Raw genomic sequence first — 12,854 nt, forward strand, 5'->3', positions numbered from 1 at the left:
AGATTAAAAGGGCTGGGGTGTAGCTCAGTGGTGGCGCACCCCTGGGTTCAGTCCCCAGAACTGGAGAAGGGAAAGAAAAAGAAAAGGGAGAGACACCTTTGGAGCGACTCAATAGTCACTCTCCCTGTCTGAGGAGGGTTTGGGGGGACAAGACCTCCCTTATACTCAGGGCATATGGTCCTGGGGTCACTGGGAGGGAGTGCCGTTCCTGCAGGGGACAGTGTGTGCAGAGCCTGAGGAGGTGCCACTCATCCCCTTATCAGGCCACAGACCACACCTTCCTCCAGAAGTGCCACTATCACCACAGTGATCACCCAAGCTACGCCAAGCCCCAGCTGCCCCTGCCCATCTTCACAGTGCGTCACTACGCTGGGACAGTCACCTACCAGGTATCTGGCCTAGGGACAGACTCCAGGGTGGATCAGTGAGGTGGTGTGACCTTGATGTCCCCTCCTAAGCTGAGTCACTTGACAGGTGAGAGGCACTTCTCATGCTTAGCCCTGTGTCCCCACCTGGGCCACCGGCTCCACCCAGTTCTGAGCATGATTCTGTGTGAGCATCGTGGGGCGACAGGGTCAAAGCCTTGGGACCTTCCAGATGTAGAGGCAAAGCCCAGGCCTGGGCTGCGGCCGAGAACCCAGGCACTTTGCCTGCTGGGCCTCCTTTTCCTCATGGGTAAAGTGGGCATGAAAGTCGGTCCTACAGCATTGGCACGAGTATGAAATGCAGTAACGCTGAGGGGCCTGCGAGGTGCTCGCTGAATGGACTTCCCTGTCCTGTTCTGAGTTTCACATCTACCGAGGACTTCCCAAGAGGAGAGTCCCTGACGGGAGGGTTCCTGGATGCAGGAGGGTACAGTGTGATAGACTCGAGGTGGGGAGGGTCAAGGAGGATCCCTGGGGGAGAGGGCATGCTCTGGTTGTAGAAGAAAACATGAAAACTACCTGGAAGTTAATAAAGACAACTGTGAAGACTGGGAACGTAGCTCAGGGGTAGAGCACTTGCCTGGCTCGTGCAAGGCCCTGGGTTCCAAAACACAACTCTGAATATCAAAAAAGAAGACTTAAAAATGGAAGACAAGCCGGGCACGGTGGCACACACCTGTAATCCTGGTGGCTCGGGAGGCTGAGGCAGGAGGGTCACAAATTTAAAGCCAGCCTCAGCAAAAGTGAGGTGCTAAGCAACTCGGTGAGACCTGTCTCTAAATAGAATACAAAATAGGGCTGGGGTGAGGCTCAGTGGTCAAGTGCCTCTGAGTTCAATCCCTGGTACCCCCCCCCCCCCGCAAAAAAAAAAAAAAAAAAGGAAGATAAACCACATATCTGTAGGAAACCTCATGTGGTCCGGTCGAGAAGGGGTGATTTGAGGTAGGAAAACGGCCTGCCCCGAAAGGGAACGGCATTGATGAGGAGTGGCATCCACGGACCGGAACAGCCAGTCCAGTGGCCGCTTCAGGGCTGTGAGAGGCCTGCCCAGCTGACCAGGGGCCTTCTGATGCTGGAGAGAGGCTGGCCTCCTCCTGCGGGAGTCTGGCCACCACGCACAGCCTTCTCGCTTCCCGGCCCGCTTACTCACGTCTCCTGTAGGTCCACAAATTCTTGAACAGAAACCGGGACCACCTGGACGCTGCCGTGGTGGGAATGCTTGCCCAGAGCCAGCTCCAGGTGCCCTGCAGCCTCAGCCCTGCCCCTCCATACTCTGTCCCCATTGTCCTCCTCCCCGTATGCCCTTGCCAAAGGGGCTGGCCCTCAAGCCCCAGTGCCCTGCATGACAGGCTCAAGCCCTGCCTTGCCCCACAGCTGGTACGCAGCCTGTTCCAGGAAGCAGAGCCCTGGGCTGGAGGAGGGCCAGGCCAATCCACGCTGACCTCTCGCTTCCAGAAGTCCCTAGGAGACCTCCTAGCCCAGCTGGGCAGGTGAGGGTTATGGTGCTCCGCCACAAGCCCCCGGAAGTTGAATGGGGGCTGGTCTGTGCCCAGTGACCTCCCCTTCCGTTTAGCAGGAGCCACATCTATTTCATCCAGTGCCTTGACCCCAACCCTGGAAAGGTGAGCTCTGGGGTCCCAGGGCCTTCCCCACACTGCCCTGCCCTGCCCCTTTCCCTCGCTCCCCTGGACGCAGAGCCCTCAGCCCCACTTCTCACTGGCGCTCTCTGGCCCCAGATCCCAGGCCTCTTTGATGTGGGACATGTGGCAGAGCAGCTGCACCAGGCGGGCATCCTGGAGGCCATAGGCACCCGCAGTGCCCACTTCCCTGTGCGCATGCCCTTCCAGGCATTCCTGGCCAGGTAGGGCCTCAGGGCGGGGCAGCCCGGGGCCCAGCACCTGGGGGGCAGGGCTGACAGGGAGGCTCCCAGGCCAACCTGGGAGACCTGGGCTCCTTCCTGGAGGGAGGGACCCACTTTCCCCGGGACCCTGGGCCTGGCGTCCAACCTTCCTTCTCCCTTCCCATCACCCTTCTCACCCTCCTGCACTCACGGGCCCTTCCCCATCCCGCACGCCTCTCTGGCGCGAATGCCCAGGGACCAGGATGAGGTTGGCAAAGCCTGTCCTGGGGGCTCACAGTGTAGCCAAGGGACACGGTCGGTGTTCAGGAAGTGCTGGCTCAATTAGTGACATGGGAAGGGAGGACAGGGAGAGCAGAGCCCTTCAGAGGCACACAGACTTGGGTCAGCACTAGGAGCACTGGGGCGGCTCTGGGGAGTTCAGAAACTGCTAGGAAAGCTGGTGACTTTGTGTTTTTTGCCTATTTGGCCTTTGCCACTGACTGGATGGCCTTGCAGGCACCCCCTGAAGGGCTACGGGGTGTGTGCACCTGTCCTTGAGCCAGACACTGAGAAGGCCAGACAGGGAAGGTTCCTCCCTGCCCTTTGGACACTTACCAGATGCAGCATTGCCACCTCCTCCAGGAAGCCCTGAGGCTGGGTGGGGAGTCTTGGGGTACAGCTGTCCTCTCAGCACAGTCCAGGTCTGTCTGAAGGTCTGTGGTGAGCCCCCCTGCTGCTCTGGGGCCTCCCCCAACCTCCCTTCCAAAACCACGCCTTGACACCCTCTGTGCCGGCCACCAGGACTCACCAAGCTGCAGGATCACATTCCTGTTGCTTCCACAGCCCAGGACTGGCCGTATGGCCCTTTCTGTGCACCGCATTCCAACCACCTGTCTCCTCCCCAGAGCCGAGGAGAGCCCTGTTCACAGCCAGGTCTCAGCGCCCAGCCATGCGCCTAGTATGGCAGGATTTCCACATTGTGAACCACCCAGGAACTAAACTAATACGGAGGGGCTTGGGTGCAAACAAGTGTCAGAGGAGCTAAGAAGCTGTCCTGACCTGGCTCTGCCTCCTTGGGGCAGGTTCCGGGCCCTGGGGAAGGAAGGACAGGAGGACTCCGATCGGGACAGGTGTGGTGCCATCCTCTGTCAGGTGCTGGGGGCTGAGTCACCACTCTATCACCTCGGGGCCACTAAGGTGGGTGTGTGTATGCGAGGATGCAGTGGGGCGGGCAGTGGCAGGTGGAGAGGGGCTGGGTGGCAGGCACCCCAGAGTAGTGTGGCTGGGAGGGAGGAGGCTGAGGAAAGAGGAGGAGAGCAGGTGGGCACTGGTCCCCTGCCTGTCCCACTGCAGCCACGACCTTATCCACAGGTCCTGCTGCAGGAGAGGGGCTGGCAGCAGCTGGAGAGGCTGTGGGCGCAGAGGCGCACCCAGGCTCTGTTCACCCTGCACCGGGGCCTCCGTGCCCGCGTCTCCTGCCAGCGCCTCCGCCTCCTGCCCCGGATACAGGCTCGTGTGCGCGGGGTCCAGGCCAGGTGGGCCGCTGGAGCCAGGGCCGATTAGGGAGGAGGCCTTAGGGAAGAGGCCACGGTGGCCTCAAGGTGGTGACCGGGCAGTGTTGGGGAGGTAGGGTCCCAAGGTAAGTCTGCCTGCCCCAGAGCCATCCCATCTGCTCTGGACTCCTCCTGACAGCATTCCCGCCCTGCCAGGCAGCCTCCGCTTGAGTACCCCAGGCACAAGAGGCTACCTGAGAGGCCACCTGAACTATGGGTCCAACTCCTTGACCCGCTCTTTTCTAGTCTGTTCTCCACCCTGCAGCAGGAAGGGTCATTTAAATCAGGCGCTGGAGGTGCCGGCCAGTGGTAGAGCTCTTGCCAGGCGTGTGAGGCAGCCCACGCACGGGCTTCTCAGGCCCACGGTGCTGCCCTCCTCGCTGGCTCCCATTCCCCCATCAGCTCCTGTTGACCCTCCACAGCCATCGTCACCCATTCATGCCACACATTGGGACACAGGGTGATGGCAGCAGGATGGTGCCTCCCGGGGTGGTTGACCCAGCCCCTAGTCACCCCAAGGGATGACTAGGACTGAGAATAGAGTGGAGACTGCTCTGTGTGGACAACACCAGGGGACGCTCCGAGAGGGGCAGCGGTCATCCCTGCTCATTTCCAAAACTTTTCCATTGAACGAACACAAACTGTTACCACTGCAGACTCCCTCTGCCTCCCGCCCTTGACCTGTGCTAGCTTCCAACCTCCTTTCTGCCTCTATCCGGGCTCTTTCATGTAAGTTGACTTAAACGATCCTTTTATATCTGGCTTATTTTATTAGCATAAGGCTTTTTGTGCCCACCTGTGTTGAAGCATGGATCAGAACTTCACTTCTTTTTATGGCTGAATAATGTTCCATTGTATGGATTGGCCACACGTTATTTATCTGGTTATCCATTGATAGATATTTGGGTTGTTTCTATTATTTCTGAATAATGCTGCTATAATACAGGTACACAAGTGTGTGTTCTAGGTTCTGTTTTGTTTTGTTGTACTAGGGATTGCTTAACCACTGAGCCACATCCCTAGCCTGTTTTTTTATTTTGAGACAGGATCTTGCTGAGTTGCTTAGGGCCTCACTCAGTTCCTGAGGCTGGCCTTGGACTTGCGATCCTCCTGCCTCAGCCTCCCAAGTTGTTGGGATTACAGGCGGGCACCACCATGCCTGGCTCTAGGCTCTGTTTTCAAATCTCTGGGGTTTGTACCTAAGAGTGGAATTGTTGCACCGCGTGGTCATGTCTGTGTCGAACTTTTCGGGGAGCTGCTGGACTGTTTCCCATAGTGGCTGTATCATGGTTTGTTCTACCAGCAATGTACAAGGTTCCAGTTTCTCTATATCATTGGCAATACTTGTCATTTTCCATGTTTTTACATCATGCCCATCCTAGTGAATGTGACTACTAACTCATGGTTTTGATTTTTGTTTTTCTAGTGACCAATGACATTAAGCATATGTTCGTGTGCTTTTTAGCCATTATTTATCTTCTTTGGAGAGATATCTATTTAAGTCCTCTGCTTAGCTTTCAAATGGGCTGTCCCTGATGTTGAGCTGTAGGAGTTCGTTTTATTTTCTGGATATTAAGCCATTATCAAATATGTGATTTGCAAATGTTTCTTATTCTGTGGTTTGTCTTTTCACCCTGTTCATAGTGCCCTTTCAGCCACAAAAAGTTGCAGGGTCTTTTTGTTGTTGTTGTTGTTGTTGTTTGTTTGTTTGTTTTTTAGTTGTAGTTGAACACAACACCTTTATTTTGTTTATTTATTTTTATGTGGTGCTGAGGATGGAACCCAGGGCCTTGTAGGTGCTAGGTGAGCGCTTCACCACTGAGCCATAACCCCTCCCATGGGCTTTTGTTTCTTTATTTTGTTTTTGTTTTTTGCAGTGCAGGGGATCAAACTCAGGGCCTCACACAGCTAGGCTTTACCACTGAGCCACGCCCTTGGCCCTATTTTTATGTTTATACTGTTCAGGATTCCTCCTTTGACAAGTCTTCCTATGACTGGGAAATTCTGAAAGCTATTTTATTTTCATATTCCCTTATCTGGAATCTCCTATTTAAATTTTTATGAGGTCACTTTTTAACTTTGTAAGTTCTGTAGTAAAACAGAGAGGTAGAATAATTTATCCACAGTCACATTGACTAATTAGCAGGGAATGATTTAGATCCAGGTAATCCAGCTCAGGAGTCAGGTCTTGATCCCCTTTTGCCAAACAGCCGCTCCATTTACCTGTTCCTTTTTCACAATGTCCTGTTCTTTTCTTGTTGCTTCTGTTAAGCATTCAGGGGCTTCATGGTCCAAAGTCAGGTTTACATAGTGTCTAGGCTTGGAGGGATTGAGTACCAGGCAATAGGTATAAATTTGGAGCCTCATTCACCCTCCCTGGCCTCCAGGAAGCGGTACCTCCGGCGTCGAGTGGCCCTGGGACAGCTGAACACCATCCTCCTTGTGGTCCAGCCCCTGTGCCAGAGACGGCAGAGGCTGCAGGTGAGGGGTATGGGGACAGATACTGGGCTAGGGAAGCTCAGGGTGTCTAAATCTCAACAGTGTCTGCCCTCAGCCCAGCCTCACAAGAACTGAGGTCCCGGAGACCACGTTGAACTCTTTCCTGTTTCTTCTCTGGCCAGGGCAATCTGGGACCCGGGAGTCTACTGTCTTCTTTCTTGCCTGGAGTCTCTTCCATTCCCTCTGTCCCTCCTGTGGGCCCCTTGTTCTCCCCCTCTTGCCTGATGACTCCAATTTGAGGCTCATAAAGCCGCTCAAAGGTCAGCGCCCACATACTGCCTCCCTCCCTGGCGCCTCCCTGGCTGAACTTTGTCCTCTGGGACCATTTCTTCCCGTCCTCCTGTCCTCTTCCCTGGGTCCTGGCAGACGGGCAGTGACGGGCACAGTGAGGAGCAGGTGAGAGCTCTGAAGGGCTGGGGTCAGATAGGAACAAACTGGCCACTTGGCAGACAACTGGCCCCTCTGGGTCTGTGCCCATCCTTTTCTGGAGTCAGGGCCTCCAGCAGGCAGGAGGGGACTCTGACCTGGGGAACTGGGGAAGTGCCACCGGGAGGCTCACGGTGGTGTTTATGTGGGGCTGGGAAGGGAGTCAGCTCTTCCTGCATCTCCCCCACAGCTTGGCCCGACGCGTGGCCAGTGTGGCCGGCACCGTGGTGGGGCCTTGGAGAAAGCGTCAAGCATGGTAGGTGGCCTGGGACTGGGAAGGGACTCCTTGGGGGAGGGGGTCTGAGCCTGCTGAGCCTGACATAGCTTTGGGGAGGGTAGAGAGTCACGGGAGCTGCCAGGGTCACTCTCCTTATGTGTCACCTGAACAGAGGAGTAGCCACTCGCAGTCCCCCTCCGAGGCTCTTGGGGCTCTGAGTGCCTAGGACCAGAGTCCTTGGTCTTTGGAGGGGATGTCTATTGTTCTGGGGGAAGGGGGTACCAGGTGCCTCTGTGCCCTCCCTTGGTTCCTGGTATCTTGTTCCTCCCCACCAGGAGCTGGGGCGCTTGGAGATCCCCGCTGAGCTGGCCGCCATGCTGAAGAGAGCAGAAGGTGGGTGGGTCTCCTTGGTGCCCCAGTCCCTTGACTGTGCAGTGGCTCTGTCTCTCCCTGAGCTCCCTGCAGCTTCCTGGAGATAGGTGCTGGTGGCTGATGGGGAGGCAGGGTGGGTGCCAGGGGAAGGACTACACTTGGGTACCTTCGGGCTCCTCCTGTGCTCCTTTCCAGGTCACCAGGATGCCCTGGCTGGAAGCATCACCGAGTCCATGCCTCCTGAGGTTCCTGCCCGGCCCAGACGGACCCTCCCCCAAGACATTGACCAATTCCCCTTCTCCAGTTTCATCGCTAGCAGCTTCCAGGTGGGCCCCCAGGCCTGAGCACTTCCGGCTGGCCCTGCCGTTCCCAGTCTCAGCACCTGCCAGGCATGAGCTGGGCCTTCCCACCTTCTCTACCCTTTGTAGTCACCCGGGCTGTAGGTGCAGCTGGACAGATCTGAAAATAGCCATTAAACGGAGACGTGTCACCATAGAGTTATTTCCATCTGTGAGGCCACACCTGGGTGCCTACCTGTGGTATTGTTCCGCCATTGAAGTCGTGTCCTTAAGAATGTTCAAAGCAAGGGAAACTGTCTGGGAGGCAGCGTTCAAATCAAAAGCAGGATTCCACGCTGCACATGTAGTAGGATCCCAATTTTGCTTTGGAAAAAAAAAAAAAAAACCCAAAGTGGGGATGCTAGGGTGTGTGTATCTAGGCACAGAAAGGAAGACGAGAGAGGGTAAAAGGCTTACTCTGGTTCTCTCTGGCAGTAGGATGTTAATGGTGGTTTTCATTTTCTTTTTTTTTTATCCTTTTCTGTGCTTTCTCTACATATGGATCTCAATCTAATCACAGATTTCTTAAGATGCATTTCTGGGCTGGGGATACAGCTCAGTTGGTAGAGGGCTTGCCTCACATGCACAAGGTCCTGGGACAATCCCCAGCACCACACACACACTCACACACACATAAAAATAAAAAAAGAAAGATGCATTTCTAAGATGTCTTTGTGCACCAGTCCCCCTCCTTCTCCTGTGCGGATCCCCAGGACTGTCCTCCCGCTGATCAGCACAGAGGACAAATGCCATGTCACCCTTCTTCCCTGCAGGAGCCATCCCTGCCCAGTCCAGGACAGCTGCTGGCCAAGCCCCTGACCCAGCTGGATGGTGAGAACCCCCAACTTGCTCTGGACATCAACAAGGTGGTGAGTGACACATTGGGGAGGGGACAGTGTGGACCCTCCAGGGACAGGGCAGCACATGAGAGTCCTGTCCCTCCTGCTCTGGCCTGGCATTGTGTGGCAGATGCTGCGGTTCCTGGGAGACGGGTCCCTGCAGTCCTGGCAGGAGCAGACCATGGGTGCCTACCTGGTGAGGCAGGGGCAGCGCCGGCCAGGGCTGCGGAACGAGCTCTTCAGCCAGCTCGTGTCCCAGCTCTGGCAGAACCCTGACGAGCAACCGAGCCAGCGCGGCTGGGCCCTCATGGCTATCCTGCTCAGCGCCTTCCCCCCAATGCCCGCCCTGCAGAAGCCACTGCTCAAGTAATGGGATCGGCAGCAGGGGACCTGGGGGGCAGGGTCCACACGCCTCTCCTCTACTGCAACCCTGTACTGTCCCTGCAGATTCGTTTCGGACCAGGCCCCCCAGGGCATGGCAGCAGTATGCCAACACAAGCTGCTGGGAGCCCTGGAGCAGACATCGCTGGCCCCTGGGGCTGCACGGGCCCATGCGCCCACCCAGCTCGAGTGGAAGGCAGGATGGCGGAGGGGCCGCATGGCGCTGGATGTCTTCACCTTCAATGGTGATGGCCCCCTCCTGCCAGGCCTCCCCGCCCTCTGCCCTCTCGGCTCCCTTCCTGCTCTGGTCTTCCTGCTGCCCCCCCCCCCGCCCCATGTCACTCTGATCTCCCCTCTCCTCTGCTGTCCCTCACCCTTGTCCCCCTCCTCCCCTGCAGAGGAGTGCTACTCGGCCGAGGTGGAGTCCTGGACCACAGGGGAGCAATTTGCCGGGTGGATCCTACAGAGCAGGTATGAGGATCAGGCTGGGGGCCATTGGGACCAGAGCTGACGCTTGTCCCCATCCTTGTCCTCCCTCCCTCGTGCCACACACCTCCTAGGGCTCAGGGACTGAGGCTACTCCCCAGGGTCAGGGAGGGTTAAGGTAAGTGAGTGGGTCAGACTGTGGATTCCAGATGGGGAGCAGAGTGGAGGGGATGCGCCAGAGCCCGGGGCCAGATCCTCACTCAGTCGGACTGTGGATGAGGGCAGCAGCTGCCTGCGTTGCCCAGCCAGACCCGGCCCTGCAGCCCACTGACAATGCCGAGGGCTGGAAGGGCCTGGGCCGCCTCCCCTTGCTCCCTGCCCCTGCAGGATGGTCATCTGACTCACTGACCATCTCCCTACTGCATGTTGCTGTTCCACCCAGAGGCCTGGATGTGCCCCCTCGAGGCTGGTCTGTGTCACTGCACTCTGGGGATGCTTGGCAGGACTTGGCTGGCTGTGACTTTGTGCTGGACCTGATTGGCCAGATGGAGGACCCTGGGGACCCAGCGGGTCCCCGCAGCTACCCCATCACCCCCACTGGCTTGTAAGTCTACCCATGCCCTCTATCCCTGGTCTGCCCTCCCCTGGCTAGTGACCCTTGTAGTCACCCTGTCACACCCTGAGGCAGCATACGTACTGCTACAGACCCAGCACTGCCCCCAGCCTCCCCCACCCCATCCCCACAGTTTGGGTGCTACTCTCTGCCTCAGCAGCCCCCTTAGCTAGACCTACTGGTTTCTGCAGAGCCGAGAACATTCCCCCTGCCCCTGGTGTCCAGGCCCCCTCACTGCCTCCAGGCCCACCTCCAGGTCCAGCCCCAGCACTGCCCAGCAGAGGCCACACAGGTAAGGCTCATTGAGTTGGCAGAGTGCTGGGAGTGGGAGTCCAGCAGCCCTAACTCTGGCTGGATGCTCCAAACTGTCCCTGCCCCACAGGGGAGGCCCGGACATCGGGGAGCCTGGATGGCTTCCTGGACCACATCTTTGAGCCTGTCCTTGCCCCAGGCCTCAGTGTGAGTGTCCCCTACATCCTGGCCGTGCCTCAACCTGCTGGGGCCTCTGCTGCTCCTTCCATTTTTCCCAGGCGCTAGCTCTGACACCGTGACTATTGTCCCTTCAGGATCTGGAACAAGGCTGGGCTCTGAACAGCCGCATGAAGGGAGGGGGTGCCATCGGGCCCATGCAGCAGGGCTACCCCATGGGTGAGTGTGGGGTCGATCTCCATCCAGGGCCATCTGGCCCAGTAGCACAGTCAGGGGTGGCCTGGGACCCCGAGGCAGCTGGGACAGGGATTCCAGCCAGCACACCCTGGGGGCTGGTGCCCTTGCTCTTCTCTTGGCCTGGGGCTGGAGGGAGATTGTGTGTGAGCTCAGGCAGAGACTGACCTGGAGCCTGGTTCTTTAGTGTACACAGGGATGATGCAGATGCCTGGATACCAGCCAGCTATGATGCCTCCACCAATGCCCATGGTGCCAGCGGTGGGCACAGTCCCCACTGTGCCAGGTAAGGCCAGGCAGGGGGCATCAGGGTCCCTTGTAGCAGCTAGCTTTGAGATTGAAGCATGAAAGGGCCTTCCAGGAGTCCCGAGGGCACAAGAGGCACTCACCTGCTCTGGCCACCTGCTGCCCCTGTAGCCATGATGGTGCCACCGCAGCCACAGCCACAGCCGCAGCCCCTGCTTCCCAGCCTGGACACGAGGCAGCTGGCAATCCAGCAGCAGAACTTCATCCACCAGCAGGCGCTGATCCTGGTGAGAGTGGCAGGGCCCATGGGGCTGCCTGGGGGAGGATGGGTGTGTGGGGTGGGGGCCACACAGGGTTCTTACCTGGCCTCTCACCCCTCCCCTGAAGGCCCAACAGATGACCACCCAGGCCATGAGCCTGTCCCTGGAGCAGCAGAACCAGCAGCGCCAACGCCAAGCCCAGGCCTCTGGGGCTGCCTCCCAGGCCCCGCCCTCAGCTGTCACTCCCAAGCCCAAGAAGCCCCCTGTTCCCCTAGAGAAGCCAGAGCATGACCTGGAAGCAGGAGGGGCCTGCTTGAGGGTGAGGAATGAAGGCCAGGTGGATACAAGGCCTGGGGAGGGTCCAAAGATGCCGGGCTGAGACACTTGGGCTGGGTGCGCGTGAAGGTTTGGGAAAGGGAGCAGAGGGGGAGGTCGTGAGCGATTCGTGTGCTGCTGGGGCTGCAGTTTGCTTCTCCCTTGGGCCAGGAGGAGACCTCAGAGGAGGCTGAAGACAGGCCCCAGCGCCCTAAGAGCTTTCAGCAGAAACGGGACTATTTCCAGAAGATGGGTGAGGGTGCTTAGGGTGGCAGTCCATGTGGAACTCTAACTGGCCAGGGGAGGAGAGGGTGCTCCCAGATCTCCGTCAGTATGGCCTGCCGGGGAGCCCCGGTAGAGCTGCTGGGCAAGCATAGATGACAAGAAGGCCGTGTGGGGCATTTACAGGACAGCAGCAGATCAAGGTGAAAATGGTGAAGCCTCCAGCCAAGGTCCAGATCCCCCAGGGGGAGGAGACAGAGGAGAAAGAAGAGGAAACAGGAACAGGTGGGGCAGACAGACGGGGCCTGGGGCTCCTGCTTTTCTGTGCAGAGTTTAATGTTCTTTCTTATTCTGGTCAGTGCTGTCCCCTTCTTCCCCTCCTCCTCCTCCTGTCTCAGTGAAGAAGCCACTGAAACAAGGTGTAGCCAAAGCCGCAAAAGAGGCTGAGGCTGAGCCAGCTGAGGCAGCACGGCCAGCCCAGGGTGAAGGGCCCACGGCGCGCAGCTTGGGCCCCACCCCGCAGCGGCCAGAACCCAGCAAGGAAATTCGCAACATCATCCGCATGTACCAGAGCCGCCCCAGCCCTGTGCCCGTGCCCGTGCAGCCAACCAGGTCAGCCCAGGGAGTGATGGCTGGCCTGCTTCTCTCAGGAAATTTCCCTAGAGACTTAGTGATCTCTTGCTTCTCCTACAAGGCCCCTCAAAACTTTCCTGAAGAAAAATGACCCTAAAGACGAGGCTCTGGCCAAGCTGGGGATCAACGGTGCCCACTCGCCCCCCTCAGTGAGTTTCCTGTCTATTTTCTTCAGGGCATGGTCTGATCTACTCGTGGGGTGAATTTAGCCTTGCCAATTGACCCAGCTCTTGTGCCTTCTCTGTCCCCACCCCCAGACTCTGCCCCCCAGCCTGGGGAAGGACCCACCACCAGCTGTGGCTCCCCGACCCAAGGCCCAGCCACGGCTTGGGCCCTCCAACTCCATCAAGGAAAAGCAGGGGCCCCTTCGGGATCTGTTTGGCCTAAACCTTCCCACTGCCCAGGAACCCCTGCTGCCACCAGCACCCCCACTGCCTTCCACCGAGGAGCCCAGGACCCCTTTGGCAGAGCCTCGCGGTAAGGAATCCCATCCCCCTGTACAGTGGGGCCTCACGGGGTCAATAGCCTCTGGGGACCCCGTGGCTGAAGTCATCTCTACACAGCTGAGGTCAGCTGCTTGGGCTTT

General features: G+C 58.0%; 1 protein-coding gene across 1 annotated transcript in view; it reads left to right on the forward strand.

Moving 5' to 3' along the window:
- Positions 1–12,854, forward strand: part of Myo15b (myosin XVB) — a 30,585-nt gene that overhangs the window by 9,531 nt on the left and 8,200 nt on the right. The window contains exons 14-40 of the mRNA XM_077800990.1: positions 264–389; positions 1,587–1,664; positions 1,800–1,915; positions 2,002–2,047; positions 2,162–2,286; positions 3,348–3,462; positions 3,637–3,800; positions 6,206–6,299; positions 6,934–6,999; positions 7,296–7,353; positions 7,528–7,658; positions 8,444–8,539; positions 8,640–8,875; positions 8,957–9,135; positions 9,289–9,361; positions 9,759–9,920; positions 10,121–10,221; positions 10,312–10,388; positions 10,496–10,577; positions 10,780–10,878; positions 11,010–11,125; positions 11,226–11,417; positions 11,585–11,666; positions 11,822–11,920; positions 11,995–12,247; positions 12,330–12,417; positions 12,526–12,745. Coding sequence (XP_077657116.1) covers positions 264–389; positions 1,587–1,664; positions 1,800–1,915; positions 2,002–2,047; positions 2,162–2,286; positions 3,348–3,462; positions 3,637–3,800; positions 6,206–6,299; positions 6,934–6,999; positions 7,296–7,353; positions 7,528–7,658; positions 8,444–8,539; positions 8,640–8,875; positions 8,957–9,135; positions 9,289–9,361; positions 9,759–9,920; positions 10,121–10,221; positions 10,312–10,388; positions 10,496–10,577; positions 10,780–10,878; positions 11,010–11,125; positions 11,226–11,417; positions 11,585–11,666; positions 11,822–11,920; positions 11,995–12,247; positions 12,330–12,417; positions 12,526–12,745 — 3,274 coding nt within the window. The remainder of the gene's footprint in view (positions 1–263; positions 390–1,586; positions 1,665–1,799; positions 1,916–2,001; positions 2,048–2,161; positions 2,287–3,347; positions 3,463–3,636; positions 3,801–6,205; positions 6,300–6,933; positions 7,000–7,295; positions 7,354–7,527; positions 7,659–8,443; positions 8,540–8,639; positions 8,876–8,956; positions 9,136–9,288; positions 9,362–9,758; positions 9,921–10,120; positions 10,222–10,311; positions 10,389–10,495; positions 10,578–10,779; positions 10,879–11,009; positions 11,126–11,225; positions 11,418–11,584; positions 11,667–11,821; positions 11,921–11,994; positions 12,248–12,329; positions 12,418–12,525; positions 12,746–12,854) is intronic.

The sequence above is a fragment of the Urocitellus parryii genome, chromosome 7 (assembly GCF_045843805.1).
Source record: "Urocitellus parryii isolate mUroPar1 chromosome 7, mUroPar1.hap1, whole genome shotgun sequence".
Classification (NCBI taxonomy): Eukaryota; Metazoa; Chordata; class Mammalia; order Rodentia; family Sciuridae; genus Urocitellus; species Urocitellus parryii.